Raw genomic sequence first — 18,578 nt, 5'->3', positions numbered from 1 at the left:
AGTCCGTCATGGCAATTCAGTGACATTCTCATCACATGAAGTTCACTTGGTGTCTGTGCCTCTTCCTTTGCAGAACTGTTGCACTAGGATGGGTCACCAGACCAGGCAACATGTGAAATCTCAGCATGATGCCAGTTTCCATATTATGCAGTCAGTTTGGATTGAAAGTGGATTTACTGTACTATTTAATGCTATGTCATTCCTAGCTAATTTGTCACAAAGTGGCACAGCAAGCGACACCAGTCCGTCCAGTTTGGGTATAGGTTCGCATCTGACTGGGTGAGTACAGACTTTGTTTGTTCTCCTTGTGTCTGCACCCCAAAGATGCACAGCAGAAGGCAACAGTAAACCGGCTCTTACTGTATCTGTTCAATCACACTAAAGCCCCTGTTTGCTGTTTTTATTCTTTGAGTGTGGCATCAAGAATGATATATATTTGTCACTTAGATGAACAATAACAACAATAACAACAAATTTCATTATACAATAATACACAGGGAAAGATGTTCAACCCCTCGTGCCAAAATCAAGGGGGGTAATATCTGGCACAAAATGCATTACGTTGTACTAATTCATTAGCTGAATACAGACATATTTTTATCAGTCACATACATGAAGCTCCTTACCAGCTGACAGTTTAGGTATATTACCATATATCGATAATGATCTCATTATTAATAGTTTTAAACTGTCAGATTTTAAAGCCTATCTACATGGATTTTTAAATATTCCTTTGATCTTCTCTGTATTTTTCTGTGCTGTTTTGACCCCTGTGCTTATACAGTATGTAGTCTTTGTTTCACATGACCCTGTATTATATTTCTTAGCGCACAATAAATGGTCCCCCAGAGTTTTTTTAATTAAAAGATTAATTATTTACATAGAAAATAATTACATGGAAATTGTGGAGGAATTAGAAAAAGGTTCTCACTTCAATCACCCTTCCTTTTCTTACTAAGCACTTCATTATTAAACAAACTGTTAAATTTTCTCCAATGTTACTCCAGGAGTTCAAGTATCAGTGAGAGCGGAAAATTATCCGATATTTTGTCAGCATGGATTTCACAGCTTCCGATTGTATCAGTATGTGTGGAGAAGTAATCTAACCTTGAACTTTGCTTTTCACGTTGTCCGTCCCAGTATTCATAAGTGTATTGTTTCTGCTCATGGTGCTGTTGGCGCCAAATGTCTACAAGGCCATTTTGTTCCATGAATGGCTCGATGTAATTCCTTATTCTTTCATGCTGCCTATTTTGTCTGACAGATGTTTTGTCCAAACATGTAAATGTAGTGTTGAAATCTCCCCCAATCATCAGATTCTCTGCATTAGCTCCTAAGGCATTCGAGAGTCTACGGATAAGTTCATTATCCTTTTTATGGTGATACACGCTAACAAAAGTGTAGCTTGTGTTTCTTATTGTACAGTTCAGAACTATGAAATCACCTTCAGTGTCTATTGTGTTAGATAAAACCTCCAAGCCTGTTATGCTCCTCTTCACCAGAATGGCAGTCCCCCTCTGTTTTGAGGAAAACTTTGTGAAGAATGTGTGCCTCTCATTAAAATGTTGTCTTTCCTGGCTGGCATCTCCAACATGAGTCTCTTGTAGGAAAACAATATCAGGACTCAGTCTATTAAGGCAATTCAGAATTCTGTTTATCTTTTTACCTTTCATTCCATTCACACTGCAAGAAAAAATGTGAAGAGTATTTATGTTTCTCTCAATTTCAGCCATGACTGTTTCATTGCCTAGATAGGTTAAACAGAGACCTTGTGTAATTTTATGTTTGGCTCAAGATTTCAGAATCTGAAAAGTCACAAAAACCTGCATTAGGCTCTGAGTGTGCTCCATACATAAAGGCATATTTAAGCTGAGGGCTCCAGGAGACATCTTTTGTTTAAATAAGTATCCATAAACATGTTTATGATTGTTGTGCAGAGGATATTGTTACGTTTAACACCCAAGAAATAATTGCAAATATTTTTCTTGTAAAGACATTATCTATAATAACTAAATAAAATGTATTTGAAAATCCTATATTAAATGACACAACACTTTTCAGCTTTAGCCCCATTCAAGTAAAGTTTGTCCTTGTGCTCCAGAATGCATTATTTCTAAGGTAAGGTAGTAAATTTAAAACACAAATTAATTATAAATAGCAGTGACAAAGAAGAGAAAATTTACCTTCACAATGAGTAATTCTGAAAAAATACAAAGGAAATATTTTCGATATCCTTCACTCTTTAGGGTACTTAGCTGTTGGTACAGAAATATCTCATAGTCTGTAGCCTGTATCAGAGTCAGTAGATACAGGTGATCCTGACAGTTTATGGTGTGGTTGTGTGAGTGTCTGTGTATGTTGATGTCATTCATACAGGCTCCACCTTAGCTACAAGACTTCTCAACGATTCATCTATTTGTGTCTCTTTTTGAATTTTTTACATCTATCGACATATGTTTGCCTAAAACTTAAGCTGACAGTAAATTTGACTTTAACCCCACTGACCTGGCTGAGATTAATCAGACTATTGAAACCTATGTGATGTTGATTCCTATGTAGGTAGAATGCTGAGAATCTGGTTCATGCTTTTGTTTCAAGCAGGTTGGACTATTTTAATGCTTTACTATTGGGTTGTCCATACCAGACTGTATCCAGGCTACAGTTGGTACAACATGCTGTTCTGTAGTGAACTATGCCAGTCTGTAGTCAACTGTCCTTGTTATTTCTTTGTCTATGTATTAATTTCTTTTCCTTATGCCTGTGTTCAAGCACTCTGTGTCAGTGTGTGAGAAAAACACTCTGTAAAAATAAATTGAATTGAACTGAGTAAGATTCAGGCTTACAGGAGTAGTGTTCCTTCAACTATTCAGAAAATTAATGAAAAAGTTTGATAATTCTCCTTCTAAATACCTCTTAAATCACAACCCATATTTAGCTTTTTTGATAAAAATACAGAACATTTATCTATTATTCTTATGCATCTGAGAAGAAACTATATTTGTTGCTGTGGCCTGTCCCAGAAGTTCATGCCACCTTGTGCTTTTCTTATCATTTAAGCTCTGTAATGAGTTTCTCGCTGTCACGTTATTTTGGCATCTTACTGTCTGAGTGAGACTGAACTCTCTGTAATGCGTTTTACTTTTTACACGCTGTCTATTTTTGCACTGTTTATTTTTTCCTCTGTTATTCCAGTGTTTTTGGTCATTACTTGTATAGGTGCTGCTGTAGCCCCCATGCACTTTCCTTCAGCATCATTCGTTTTAAGCTGCCTGTCTTTTAATGTTGGACCTGCATCATAACCATAATGAATTCTGGAAGATTTGTTCACCTCTTTGGAACTTTTAAGGTAGTGCTTCATGATGGCCTCTGCTACATGTTGTGACCTTTTTGCTCTTGTGCTGCATTTACATATATTTGTAGATTTACATGTATTTGCTTTTTCCCTGTATGTTGATTCTGTCACCTGAGCAGTTGTGACGCAGCTCTAACCTTTATGTGATGACAAACAATCTCACTGCCATTCATTTAAGTATTCAAAAGAGTAGTACCAAAATTTAGTTTGTCCCCTCCTATATACCTGCTAAAACTCAACTCAAATTTTGTTTTCAATAAAGATATGGAATGTATATGTTTATTATTATTACATACCTGAGAGAAAATCTTATTTCATTACTATGGTCTACATTAGGAAGCCAGTTCACACACACACACACACACACACACACACACACACACACACACATTTTCAGAACCGCTTGTCCCATGGGGTCACGGGGAACCGGAGCCTAACCCGGTAACACAGGGCGTAAGGCCGGAGGGGGAGGGGACACACCCAGGACGGGACGCCAGTCCGTCGCAAGGCACCCCAAGCGGGACTCGAACCCCAGACTCACTGGAGAGCAGGACAGTGGGCCAACCCACTGCGCCACCGCACCCCCTAGCCAGTTCACAAATATGTGCTAAACTCAAGTGTCAACTCATTTCTAATAAAAAAAAGGTCAGAATTGTGTCAAGTGCAACTACAGTTTTGTTTAACAGTGAGTTGGCATCTCAGTGGCTCTAATAAATAATACACATTTTACACTTGTTCATAATTCAGTTAATGTCAATTAATGTTAATACTGTAAATAAAACATTTTGAAGAAACAGACTTATTTTTCAAGAATTTGAAACAAGTAAAGCAAAGCTGTGCTACCAAACCACATTGCTGGACTAGAATTATTTGAAGGTGAGTGTTGGGTTCAAGTCCAGCTTACGGTGCACAGAGTTTGCATCTTTGCACCCCCCAGAAATACATGGAAAAAAGCCACTGGCAAGCCATATGAGTCAGACTTAAATTTATGACACTTACTTCCTTCCATCCATCCATCCACTCCTTTAGTAGACACTTTTCTACAAGGCAGTGTACAACTCAAGAGTAAATAAAGAGGGATTCAAAAACTGACACAGCACTTTAGACACACAATTGTTAGAACACCTTCTTTGTTCAATACCACCATTTTCTCAGCACATTACCTGACAAGCTGCATACTGAAATGCCATACTAACAGAAAAATATGCAGGTGAAAGTAACAGATGGTGATGGAGAGATTATGATGCTGCCTGGAGACTAAAAGAGAAAAGGGTTGAAAATACACACACACACATTTTCAGAACCGCTTGTCCCATACGGGGTCACGGAGCCTACCCGGCAACACAGGGCGTAAGGCTGGAGAGAGGGAGGGGACACACCCAGGACGGGACGCCAGTCCGTCGCAAGGCACCCCAAGCGAGACTTGAACCCCAGACCCACCGGAGAGCAGGACTGCGGTCCAACCCACTGCGCCACCGCGCCCCTCTTCGGGTTGAAAATACATCAGCTTTGAAACACTTCTTGGAGGCTTGGGAGGGATTCAGCAGTTCTGACAGACACGAATCTTGGTCATCAGATACAGAAATCTCGCATTTTTCCAGATTTCAGCATTTTCTTAAAGTCAGAAACCTGTCATTTGAAGAGAAACCTTCACATTTGTAAACTGCCGGTGTTACAAAGCAGTGAAGTGATGAAGACATGACCCCCAGCCGCAAACTAAGGAGAGGTCTGCTCCCGCACCACCCCAGGAGCTCCACGTACGATTCTTCCGTTAATTAAAGTCAGACACGTGTCACACTGAGTTACTTTCGATTTCTGAGAACTTACGTAGAAACGCCAATTTTGGTCACGCGAGAGGAGGAACTGCGTATTGCGGGGAAATGGGGGTTAATAAATTTACATCTTTAATGAAACTTACCTTTCTTCATTTATTTTTGTGCGTGTCATCACTTTATGTTTTAAAGGAAGCGTAATTTCCTTTTTGTTTGAATTGTTTAATTATGCCATGTTATAATTTCCCCGTTGACAGACGCACCCCATGATTTATTCATCCATGGTATCGCCCACATCGCTGCTCACCTCAAGCCGCTTGTGTGAGTTCCTGAAATCAATCGCCAGCAGGATATAAATTTACGCTTGGTTTTCAGCTTTGGTATGTATTTGTTTGTCCGTTCTCTTCTTCATTTACTTTTGCGAAATGTTGATCCCTGCTGATTTCGAAAGAAATTAATGGTGTAATAAGTTCTTAACGCCGGATGTGTTCAAATTTATTTGATAAATCGGAAAAATCGCACATAAATAAACTGGCGCATTGTAATCCGCGATTTTTTTTAAATTTTTTTTTTTTTTTTTTTTTATTTTATATAATATGTTATGCGTTAGGGGGATTTATTCTGCGCAATTTTGCTGTGTTAATATTTCTGCGAACAAGTCAAGTCCGTTGAATGTTTTTTTGTCAAATTGTATTGTAACGGTCCTCACTAGACGGGACGCCAGTCCATCGCAGGCTGTGCGACGAGCTCCAGTAGTTAACAGTCCGAACTGTCCTGCTGTCACTGTCTGCTGTTCTCTTCCAGTGACCTCCAGAAAGACAGGATCAACCGGGTTTTTCTGGGCTCCTGCGGCGTGATCGGAAATCGACGGCGCATGAAGTAAGAGTCCTGACACACTCTCTGCATATCCTTCAAAACTCACATCCTCCATGAACAAGTTCAAAGTACAAGTTTCTTCCTTTACTTTGAAGTTTTCAGTTATACTTAGTTGATGCATTCCTCCAAAGCGACTTAAATGTTGTTGTTGTTGTTGTTGTTGTTGTTGTTGTTACATTTACGAGTATTTACGCACATACACACTGAACCACTTATCCCATACCGGGTTGTGGGGAGCTGGAGTCTAACCTGGCAATAGAGGGTGTAAGGCAGGAGGGGGAGGGGAAACACCCAGGACGGGACGCCAGTCTGTCACAAGGCACCCCAAACAGGACTTGAACCCCAGACCCACCGGAGAGCAGGACCCGGTCCAACCCACTGCACCATCATGCCCCCCGTACAAGTATTTACCCATCTATAATTTTTACTAGTGCAATTTAGGCTAAGTACAAGTACCTGTGGCACAGAGAGTAGCGTTGCTGTCTCAGCGCCTGGGTTATGTGAGAGAACATGGGTTTGATCCCCCCATAGTCTGTGTGGAGGCTGCATGTTCTCCCGTGTCTGCATGGGTTTCCTCCCACACTCTAAAGACATGCTGTTCAGGTTCACCCATAGTGTGTGAGTGCCAGAGAGTGTGTTCTACTGATGTATGGATGAGTGACCCACTGTAAGTAGAGTATCTAGCAGTGTAAGTCACTGACTGCGGTGAATAAGGTGTGTGGGCTAGTAGCCCTACATAGTATGTATTGTAAGTCGCTTTGGAGAAAAGCATCTGCTAAGTGAATAAATGTAAATGTAAGTACTTTGCTTAAGGGTACTAGAGCCACAGGTGGGGGTCAAACCTGTAACCTTTGGGACCAAAAGTAGTAGTTCTGACCACTATGCCAGTAGCCATTTCCACTACCACCTTCATACTAAGAGCTCCTAGATGCTCTTATATCTTTTGAGTTCTTAGGCTCTAGTAAAACGCACTGTCATAAAGAAGTGTCCTACAGTATAATATGTATAAGATAATGCATATCATTAGTCTGACCAATTATGCTGAAGCAGTGATTTGTCTATTAAAAAAATCATATGTAAAGCAGTATACCAGCTCACAGTTTACAGAACCTGTAATGTTTGTGAATATGGGTGGATTTACAGTTTTAATTTGCTCTCGTTTCTATTTTAACAGTCAAACTGAAACTAACACTTGTCAAGTAACAAACTAAATAAACCCTCCTGGGGAAGCTGCTAGGATAGTGGTTACAGCCTGCCTTTGTGCCTAAAGGTTGCAGGTATGAATTCTGACCTCCAGCTGTAGTGCAACATACTTACCCTGAATTGTTCCAGTAAAAAAAAAGAAGAAAAAAAAATTGTCCAGCTGTGTAAATGGGTAAATAATTTCAAGCATCTCAGCATTGTCAGTTGCTTTGGAGGAAAGTGTCGGCGAAGTTAATATAAGTTGTCAATAGTGGGCAAGTGAACCAGTCCTGCAATTTTTTTTTCATTCTCAATATCCTTAAAATGTGTCTGTTCCTCATAACATTTTTGTTCAGACTCATTACTGTTACTTCCTATAAGTGGAGCTGCCCCCTGCTTTGGCTGTCTGCTCTCATTCAGATTACAGACCCTGTGCTGTACCATGTTCTTCTGTACTCTTGCTTTACTCCTCTTCTGTTTCTCTACTGGCGTCCTGTTGCTGCTGGGAACCAGTTTAGGACTGTGGTCTTGACATACAGCTCTCCGAACCACTCTGTTCCTCGGCGTCCCCTCACTGTGCAGTTTCCCTCTCGTATTAATAAAGCTTTCCTTCATTTCTTCATTCATTCTTTTGATTGATTTTCACTTGTGAGAAAAGTTTGAGATTTTTTTTTGGATTTCTGTAGGAATGGCTCCTGAACTGTCATAAAGAAGTCTTACTTCAGAACTAAACACATTTTACATTTCTATGTTTTACTGAACAAGTGTGTTTTAATTGTCATGGTCATTGAAGGAAAATGTATCCTAACACTTAGTAGCCACACTACTCTTGCCATCTCTATGAAACCTTGCTCTTTCCTCAGGAGTCTGGAGTCAGGGAAAAAATCGGGGCACACCAAGGCACAGACAACAGGGATACAAAATAAATACTGTTCTCCCCATCCAAAATGGGGAATTTGCTCTCATTTAAATCAAAAGAAGAAAAGTTGAAGGAGGTGGCTTGTCAGCTTTATGACCATACAATGCACAATAAGGTGTATGGTGACCCCCTGCTTCCAGATGTCAGCATTGACAAGTCCCTTCTGGAATTTTCCCATCAAAATTCAATTTCCTTACTTTACAGCAAGTTCTCTGTACAGCTTCAGTGCAGTGACTGGCAAGAACAACTGAAAAGACTTGGAAGCAAAGTTCCCGGTCTTGTGAAAGATGCGGGTACCAAGCTTGCATCCTACACACCCTTTCCCCTTGCTGTAGGTCTTGGTGCCATTGTAATTTCAATGTTGTGTGAGAAGATTTTGGACTTTCACAAAAGTGACTCAGAGAGCAGTGCACTGTTGCTGCTGCAGAGGATTTTTGCTGAGGAGAAGGAGATGGAGGTCAAAAACCTGATGGAGGAATATCTGAAGCGCCACATGATGTATGTCTTTGATATGAAGAAGGTGCAAGAGGAGTTAGTGACCATGGAGCGCCAACTGAGCTTCCAGCTCACTCGTCTGAAGAACTCAATGAAAGATGGCAACATGAGTTCCCGTTCCCTCAAGATCTGGGTCAATGGTGCTGCCTTCCATGTCCAAATGCTCATCCACTTGGTGCGTCTTGGGCAGGGGGACAGCACACCAGTCCAAGCTGCCATTCAGAGCTACCAGGAGGACGTAGAAGTACTACTGAACCGATACAAGGAGTATAAAGCCACCACCATTATAATAGAGCATTCCCCATTTGCACTCTTCTACATTGTGAAGAATTTCACTGAAACAGTCAGCGGTATTAAACCTGCTGGTTTTTTGTTAGGGACGGTGGCAGGTGTTTTAACCCCAATACCTGCTATTTATTTTAATTTTTATAGAATTAAGGACAAAGAACTGGGGAAAGAAGTGTTCCAAATCTCAGTCGTTGACCTGTATTCAGACAATGACAAACGTGCCCTTACAGAAGCTTTCTTGGATCACATGTTCTCCAATTTTGAGCAGATCACCAGACTGAAGGAGTACTTCTCAACTACTGCCAACAATCTGGACAAACTTATAGCTGAACAGGGAGACTTTGATATTTTAAAAGTTTCTCCATCTCTGGAGTCCACTGATGATGGAGAAGAGGTGACCAGCACTGATGAAAAGGATGAGAAAGAGAGCACCAGTCAGAAGGGTAAGTCTCGTGCTACGTACACAAAAAAAGAATCTGGTAATGAAGAATGGAATGAAACATCACCGTCTGTGGAAAAGGTGGAGAAGATGAATCCTGCATTAAACAGTGTGATGAGAAGCTATTGAGTGCTCTGACTAAACGGACTGATTTCATCATATTGTTCATCTTGATGAAATACTCATAATGCATTGTTGTGTTGTTTCATCATCATCAAGACCTTCCACCCCTCCTGGGGCATAAGCCACCAGCAAGGGCTTTCCAGGTGTCTCCCAAGAGTTGTGATGTCTTGTAGTTCAGTAGCTGGCCCCACACCCAATCCTCCTCCTTTCTCAGCCAGGCTTGGGACCATCCATGGCAAAGTTCATGTGTTGATTAGTGATTTTTAAATCTAAAACTTGAGAAGAGGACTTCAAGTAGCATACAAGAATGAATCATGCTCTTAAAATAAAGTTGATAAGCTGGTGATGGACTGGCATCCCATCCAGTGTGTGCCTCATCTTAGACCCTATGGTTTCCATAACCTTTCCCACATCACAGCTGGGTCATTGTACTCTTTTCTGGGAATCTCCAGAACTGCACCTGAACAGTATGCAAAGTTGGTACAATCTTACCATAGAAGACATTTTGTGGCAAAAAGGTGGTTCCACTTTTTTAATGTGTGGGGACTGAATACTTATGCAAACGGTATAGTTCCAGTTTTAATTTTTTAACATAAAAGTAACATCACCTTAAAACAGAGTTTGTGTGTTTTAGAATATCACAGAGGAGAAAGTTTCAAGGTATTAGTGATTTGGTAAAGTTATAAAATTGGGGATTTTAATACTTTTGTAAGGCATTGTGTCTAAAGCCTGAGCAGGGATATTCTGTTTACTAATTACCTGTATTTTATACTGATTAGCACAGTTTTTCCAAACAACTGATTAATCAATATACAGAGTGACTTTTTCCATCCAACACAATTTACTTTGTCATACTTGTCATCATCATGATAACTTTCTTTAGTGAAACTGCCTCAGAGAACAAGTAAAATAATGATGTTTTGTGATAAAGTTATGATTGTTGGAATCTTCCATAGTCACCCATTGAGTCTATAGTTAACTAGGTACTTTTTTCAGTGTTCGATTCATTTGTTTCATGTTTCTGTAATGTGACGTGAAATAATGCATTTGTGTGGAACTTCTGCAATATTAAAACTTGTTTTTGAAATACAGAAATCTTGATATGTGTAAAAGATAAAAAAAAAAAAAAAAAAAACAAGATTCACATAGTTATCATAGCTGAGATATTTCTGTACAGGTGTCTTTGAAGATCAATAAAGTACAATATGTATGTATACCTAATGAATATGTTGGGTAATATGTAAAATGCTAATATCAGACAAATGTGGTCAGTTTCTAAAGCTCTTTGTCTGTTGTTGAATACACCTGCATATATCCTGAATCACTGTGTTAACAAGGGGGGATAGAGGAACATGTCCCTCCAGTGCAATGTTTTCAGTTTATTTTCTTTGGTTTTGTGTAGCCTTCTTCTCAGAGCAGGTGAAAGTGACACAGTGTCAGATGCAGGACCAAAGAGTATTTACAGCAGTTTCTTTATTTTCTACTGCTTTAGCTCCTGGTGCATGTTAAGCTACTTTCATAAATAAAATTCACACTTCACCAGTCTCTATGCAAGCATGACAGTGGTGCTATTCCAAGTTTAAATAAAATCACAGATCCACAAATTCAAGAATAAAACCACACATTTCGCATCTACCGTGACCTGAGGCCACACTTGGACACTGATGCGCAGTGTTCACAGGCACAGTTAATTTTGGTTATGTTTCTGTCCGAGTACCACGCTGTGTATATTTGTCTGGCAGAAATTTTCCATTCTTAAAGTCCTGCAGGAAGAATCTAAAAATTCCCTTTAGAAACATGGTTATGATCCAGTCATGTTATACGAAGGTGTTCCTCAAACACGGAGAACTTCTGCAACATGCTGTACTGAGAAACCTATCTTTTGCGGAAGAAATTTCTTCGTCCCCCTGGAACCGATCAGCCGCAGGAGCCCTCTTCACCTTCAGACAAAACACTGTGGAACCTCGACTTGAGAAGCTGCAGCTCTTCGTTACTGCTCTGTGCCCTCAACCCTGTGTATTTCCCTGATCCCTCCTCCCCTGTTCCCGTACAGTATTCACCTGGCTACTCGACCTTCTGCTTTCGTTCTCCTGACTCTGGCTCCCGCACGCTCCTCCAAACGACGACTGAACCGATCAACTGACCCCTAACTGTCCCCGACCATTCTCTTGTCTGCCCCTTACTATTGCAGCAACACATCATCAGTAATGTAAAACTAACCTGTCTCACAACGGTTACAATAAAGACGCACCTGCAATTGAGTGCGTCGATTGAATCCCTGTGTGCACCATGACAGTAAATTACTGAAAAATTAATTATGTAACATTGAAAATCACACTGACATAATAATAAGAATAATCACAATAATAATTACAATAATAATAAAACTCACCAAAAAAGGTTTCCCTTGCTGCCAATAGAAAATTCGGCTGATGTATTCAGCTGTGCTGTATCTCCTCAGCCAAAACAGGATTCTTGCCACATTATCACACATACCTTATCAAAATTGTTATGGTACTGGTCAAAATGACAGAGCAGGACATTGGTATGATCAGAAATGGTCAGTGAGAAACAAGGTCATTTACCTTCGTGCTGTTTCATGTGAAATTGTCTGATAATATTCAGGAACTTTGCACAAGCTGATAAACGGTGTCCCTGTAGCCGGTCTTACGCTGAATCCTGTTGAACGAGATCACTTTTCTGCCTCATTTAATATGAGATGGAATCTAATATAGTAGTCATGTGTCATGCATGTGTTTGTCATTATACATATATTTTTATGCATTATATACTGTATATATATTATATATACATGTATTTGTCATTTACAGTGTAATTGTTCACGCACCATAACTTCATGAGCATCCCCAGATATAGCTTTTTTTTCAGCCAGTACTCCGGCATTGTTTTTTTTTTGTCTGTGTATCTTATAATATTAAAAAAAAAATGGTGGGTGGGTATCAAGATTTGTCTGTCCTGTGTTTTATGCATCTTCTTGAACAATGAACCTCGGTGCAGCAAGTGGTAGGTAACAAACTAGGTTTCCTTGAGTCACATGTCTGCAACTATGTCTCTTTCTCTTAATGTAATGCATAAATTGTACTTTTGCGGAGATGTACGTCACTTTGGACAAAAGTGTCTGCTAAATGAATAAATGTAAATGTAAATGTAAATTTAGACATCTGTGCTTTAAATAACACACAGAAATGCTCTTGTATCATACACATTTTCCAGTCATAGAGCAATATAATACGTATAACAGCAACTGCTTTTCATGCTGTATTTTACCTCACTATTTGGCCCTAATGCAGTAGGCCTGGACTCCCTTTCGCACAGAGTTGCATGCTGCAGACCAGCCCTTACCAGTACTGTCTAGTGAACACTGTAAAATGCTGTAACTAATGTAGCTCTTCAAATAGGCTATTCCATGTGACAAAGTAAACAATGACGCATCAAAAATAAGTTCAAAATTACTGCTATACTACAAACTATTTTTACCAATATGCTATAAACTATTTTAATTTCTGAAAATTATAATAATGATAACACACACACACACACATACACACACGCACGCCACTTGTCCCAGGCGGGGGCACAGCAAGCCGGAGCCTAACCCGGCAGCACCCAGGATGGGATATCAGTCTGTCACAAGGCACCCCAAGCAGGACTCAAACCCTAGACCCAACAGAGAGCAGGACTTGGCCAAACCCACTGTGCCACCGCATCCCCTTATAATGATAATAATATAAACTGAAATCACATGTTGATCTTTAGCTTTATTTTCTCATCACAATCTTGATAAGTAAATCTTTCATGTTGAAGGAGAAGTTGTCCCCTAAGAAAGCCACTGGTTTCTGCCACACTGCTGATCACATCATCGTTGACCAAAAATATAATGATCTCTTTCTTTTGTTGACATCAGCATTAATGAATTTCTAAGCAATCCTGGATGAGAGAGCTCCTTAGCCTTTTTTTTAACAAACATGAGAACAAAAAATTAATACAAGTACTTAAAAATTAATTCCAATGTAACTATAAGAAAGAAAATAAAAAAAATTTAGCTTATTTGAGAATTACTGACCTTAACAGCATTTTTACATTTATTTCTTAGCTGATGCTTTTTTCCAAAAGAACTTAGAATGGTAAACTACTTCTCAATTATTTACCCATTTTCATAGTACACAAAATAATTTTACAGTAGATGCCTTGGTCAAGGGTATTACAACTGGAGGTGATACATTAATTTATTTAGCAGACACTTTCGTCCAAAGCGACTTCCAATGAACTCTATGTAGTGTTATCAGCCCATACACCTTATTCACCAAGGTGACTTACACTGCTAGATACGCTACTTACAGTGGGTCACTCATCCATACATCAGTGGATCACACTCTTTCTGTCACTCACACCCTATGGATGGACCTCAAGAGCATGTCTTTGGACTGTGGGAGGAAACCAGAACACCCAGAGGAAACCTACACAGACACAGGGAGATCATGCAACTCCACACAGACTAAATGTGGATCGAACCCACATCCTCTCACACCACCCAAGTGCTGTGCCACTATGCAACCTGTGCTTTAACCTGTGATCTTCAGGTGTAAAGGCAGCAGCTCTGGCCTGTTCTTAAACTATGAAATAAGAGAGCCTTAATGTATTACTGTGTGAGAAGAAAATTTAATTTAGCAGGAAATTGCTTGCATAGGCAGTTATACAAGCCTAGGGTGAAAATGTGCTTAACCTTAGAAGTGTCTGTAGATATACTGCAGAAGCATGTCTACAGTAGTCGCAAATTTTTGGGTATGTCTAAGGTTATTTCACTTTTCAGAGTCAGTAACAGAGTCAGCAAGCAGGGAACAAACAGAACAAGTTGCCTCAACCAAAGGGGGGGGTCAACTAATATGCTCAAAAACAGGCTTTCAATGAATTATATGAAGTGTAAACAATTACAGTATGTAACAAATGCTATGCTTTCCATAGGATCTACACTTTCCATCCTGATCACTAGCTGAACGTGACCTTGCAAATGCTATATTAAATGTGTGTTCGGTACGATCCCAGGTAACTGTCTGTCTGTAATATAATAATCTGGAAACTATCTGTACTACAATGTTGCAGGAACACAGAGCACACTGCCGCCTACTGAAACTATCTGTACTACAACGTTGCAGAAACGCACAGCACACTGCCGCCTACTGGAAACTATCTGTACTACAACATTGCAGGAACTCGGAGCACACTGCCGCCTACTGGAAACTATCTGTAATAGCACCTTGCAGGAACTCACAGCACACTGCCGCCTACTGGAAACTATCTGTACTACAACGTTGCAGAAACTCGTAGCACACTGCCGCCTACTGGAAACTATCTGTAATAGCACCTTGCAGGAACTCAGAGCACACTGCCGCCTACTGGAAACTATTTGTAATACCACCTTGGAGAAACTCAGCGCACACTGCCGCCTACTGGAAACTATATGTACTACAACGTTGCAGAAACTCACAGCACACTGCCGCCTACTGGAAACTATCTGTACTACAACGTTGCAGGAACTCACAGCACACTGCCGCCTACTGGAAACTATCTGTAATAGCACCTTGCAGGAACTCAGAGCACACTGCCGCCTACTGGAAACTATCTGTAATACCACCTTGGAGAAACTCACAGCACACTGCCGCCTACTGAAACTATCTGTACTACAACGTTGCAGAAACTCACAGCACACTGCCGCCTACTGGAAACTATCTGTACTACAACATTGCAGGAACTCACAGCACACTGCCGCCTACTGGAAACTATCTGTACTACAACATTGCAGGAACGCACAGCACACTGCCGCCTACTGGAAACTATCTGTAATACCACCTTGGAGAAACTCACAGCACACTGCCGCCTACTGGAAACTATCTGTACTACAACATTGCAGGAACTCACAGCACACTGCCGCCTACTGGAAACTATCTGTACTACAACGTTGCAGAAACGCACAGCACACTGCCGCCTACTGGAAACTATCTGTAATACCACCTTGGAGAAACTCACAGCACACTGCCGCCTACTGGAAACTATCTGTACTACAACATTGCAGGAACTCAGAGCACACTGCCGCCTACTGGAAACTATCTGTAATACCACCTTGGAGAAACTCACAGCACACTGCCGCCTACTGAAACTATCTGTAATACAACATTGCAGAAACTCGTAGCACACTGCCGCCTACTGGAAACTATCTGTACTACAACATTGCAGGAACTCACAGCACACTACCGCCTACTGGAAACTATCTGTACTACAACATTGCAGGAACTCAGAGCACACTGCCGCCTACTGGAAGCTATCTGTAATACCACCTTGGAGAAACTCACAGCACACTGCCGCCTACTGGAAACTATATGTACTACAACGTTGCAGAAACTCAGAGCACACTGCCGCCTACTGGAAACTATCTGTACTACAACGTTGCAGAACCTCACAGCACACTGCCGCCTACTGGAAACTATCTGTACTACAACATTGCAGGAACTCACAGCACACTGCCGCCTACTGGAAACTATCTGTACTACAACATTGCAGGAACTCACAGCACACTGCCGCCTACTGGAAACTATATGTACTACAACATTGCAGGAACTCAGAGCACACTGCCGCCTACTGGAAACTATCTGTACTACAACGTTGCAGAAACTCACAGCACACTGCCGCCTACTGGAAACTACCTGTACTACAACATTGCAGGAACTCAGAGCACACTGCCGCCTACTGGAAACTATTTGTAATACCACCTTGGAGAAACTCAGCGCACACTGCCGCCTACTGGAAACTATATGTACTACAACGTTGCAGAAACGCACAGCACACTGCCGCCTACTGGAAACTATCTGTACTACAACATTGCAGGAACTCACAGCACACTGCCGCCTACTGGAAACTATATGTACTACAACATTGCAGGAACTCAGAGCACACTGCCGCCTACTGGAAACTATTTGTAATACCACCTTGGAGAAACTCAGAGCACACTGCCGCCTACTGGAAACTATTTGTAATACCACCTTGGAGAAACTCGTAGCACACTGCCGCCTACTGGAAACTATCTGTACTACAACGTTGCAGAAACGCACAGCACACTGCCGCCTACTGGAAACTATCTGTACTACAACATTGCAGGAACTCACAGCACACTGCCGCCTACTGGAAACTATATGTACTACAACATTGCAGGAACTCAGAGCACACTGCCGCCTACTGGAAACTATTTGTAATACCACCTTGGAGAAACTCAGAGCACACTGCCGCCTACTGGAAACTATTTGTAATACCACCTTGGAGAAACTCAGCGCACACTGCCGCCTACTGGAAACTATATGTACTACAACGTTGCAGAAACGCACAGCACACTGCCGCCTACTGGAAACTATCTGTACTACAACATTGCAGGAACTCACAGCACACTGCCGCCTACTGGAAACTATATGTACTACAACATTGCAGGAACTCAGAGCACACTGCCGCCTACTGGAAACTATTTGTAATACCACCTTGGAGAAACTCAGAGCACACTGCCGCCTACTGGAAACTATTTGTAATACCACCTTGGAGAAACTCGTAGCACACTGCCGCCTACTGGAAACTATCTGTACTACAACGTTGCAGAAACGCACAGCACACTGCCGCCTACTGGAAACTATCTGTAATACAACATTGCAGGAACTCACAGCACACTGCCGCCTACTGGAAACTATCTGTAATAGCACCTTGCAGGAACTCACAGCACACTGCCGCCTACTGGAAACTATATGTACTACAACATTGCAGAAACTCGTAGCACACTGCCGCCTACTGGAAACTATCTGTACTACAACATTGCAGGAACTCACAGCACACTGCCGCCTACTGGAAACTATCTGTAATAGCACCTTGCAGGAACTCACAGCACACTGCCGCCTACTGGAAACTATTTGTAATACCACCTTGGAGAAACTCAGCGCACACTGCCGCCTACTGGAAACTATATGTACTATAACATTGCAGAAACTCACAGCACACTGCCGCCTACTGAAACTATCTGTAATAGCACCTTGCAGGAACTCGGAGCACACTGCCGCCAACTGGAAACTATATGTACTACAACATTGCAGGAACTCAGAGCACACTGCCGCCTACTGGAAACTATCTGTACTACAACGTTGCAGAAACTCACAGCACACTGCCGCCTACTGGAAACCACCTGTACTACAGCATTGCAGGAACTCAGAGCACACTGCCGCCTACTGGAAACTATTTGTAATACCACCTTGGAGAAACTCACAGCACACTGCCGCCTACTGGAAACCACCTGTACTACAGCATTGCAGGAACTCAGAGCACACTGCCGCCTACTGGAAACTATTTGTAATACCACCTTGGAGAAACTCACAGCACACTGCCGCCTACTGGAAACTATCTGTACTACAACGTTGCAGAAACGCACAGCACACTGCCGCCTACTGGAAACTACCTGTACTACAACATTGCAGGAACTCACAGCACACTGCCGCCTACTGGAAACTATCTGTAATAGCACCTTGCAGGAACTCACAGCACACTGCCGCCTACTGGAAACTATATGTACTACAACATTGCAGAAACTCGTAGCACACTGCCGCCTACTGGAAACTATCTGTACTACAACATTGCAGGAACTCACAGCACACTGCCGCCTACTGGAAACTATCTGTACTACAACATTGCAGGAACTCAGAGCACACTGCCGCCTACTGGAAACTATTTGTAATACCACCTTGGAGAAACTCAGCGCACACTGCCGCCTACTGGAAACTATCTGTACTATAACATTGCAGAAACTCACAGCACACTGCCGCCTACTGGAAACTATTTGTAATACCACCTTGGAGAAACTCACAGCACACTGCCGCCTACTGAAACTATCTGTAATACCACCTTGGAGAAACGCACAGCACACTGCCGCCTACTGGAAACTATCTGTACAACATCGTTGCAGGAACACAGAGAACACTGCCGTCTAGAAAGCGCCACATTCCAGGCAGTGGTTTGATGCCAGTTTATCCCTTTCTGTGTCAGCCTGTTCCCATAAGATATCGACGGAACACAGATATACGTAGTTCCCAT

At 41.6% G+C, this 18,578-nt stretch overlaps 1 protein-coding gene across 1 annotated transcript; it reads left to right on the top strand.

Moving 5' to 3' along the window:
- Positions 1-5,239: 5,239 nt before the first annotated feature.
- LOC108937637 (uncharacterized) lies at positions 5,240-10,415 on the top strand. Its single transcript, XM_018757669.1, has 3 exons — positions 5,240-5,504; positions 5,929-6,003; positions 8,046-10,415. Exon 3 carries the CDS (start codon positions 8,130-8,132, stop codon positions 9,450-9,452), a length of 1,323 nt encoding a protein of 440 aa, XP_018613185.1. The 5' UTR covers positions 5,240-5,504; positions 5,929-6,003; positions 8,046-8,129; the 3' UTR covers positions 9,453-10,415.
- Positions 10,416-18,578: the final 8,163 nt, after the last annotated feature.

This window comes from Scleropages formosus, chromosome 7 (genome assembly GCF_900964775.1).
Source record: "Scleropages formosus chromosome 7, fSclFor1.1, whole genome shotgun sequence".
Lineage (NCBI taxonomy): Eukaryota > Metazoa > Chordata > Actinopteri > Osteoglossiformes > Osteoglossidae > Scleropages > Scleropages formosus.
This window is presented reverse-complemented; position numbering and strand designations above follow the sequence as displayed.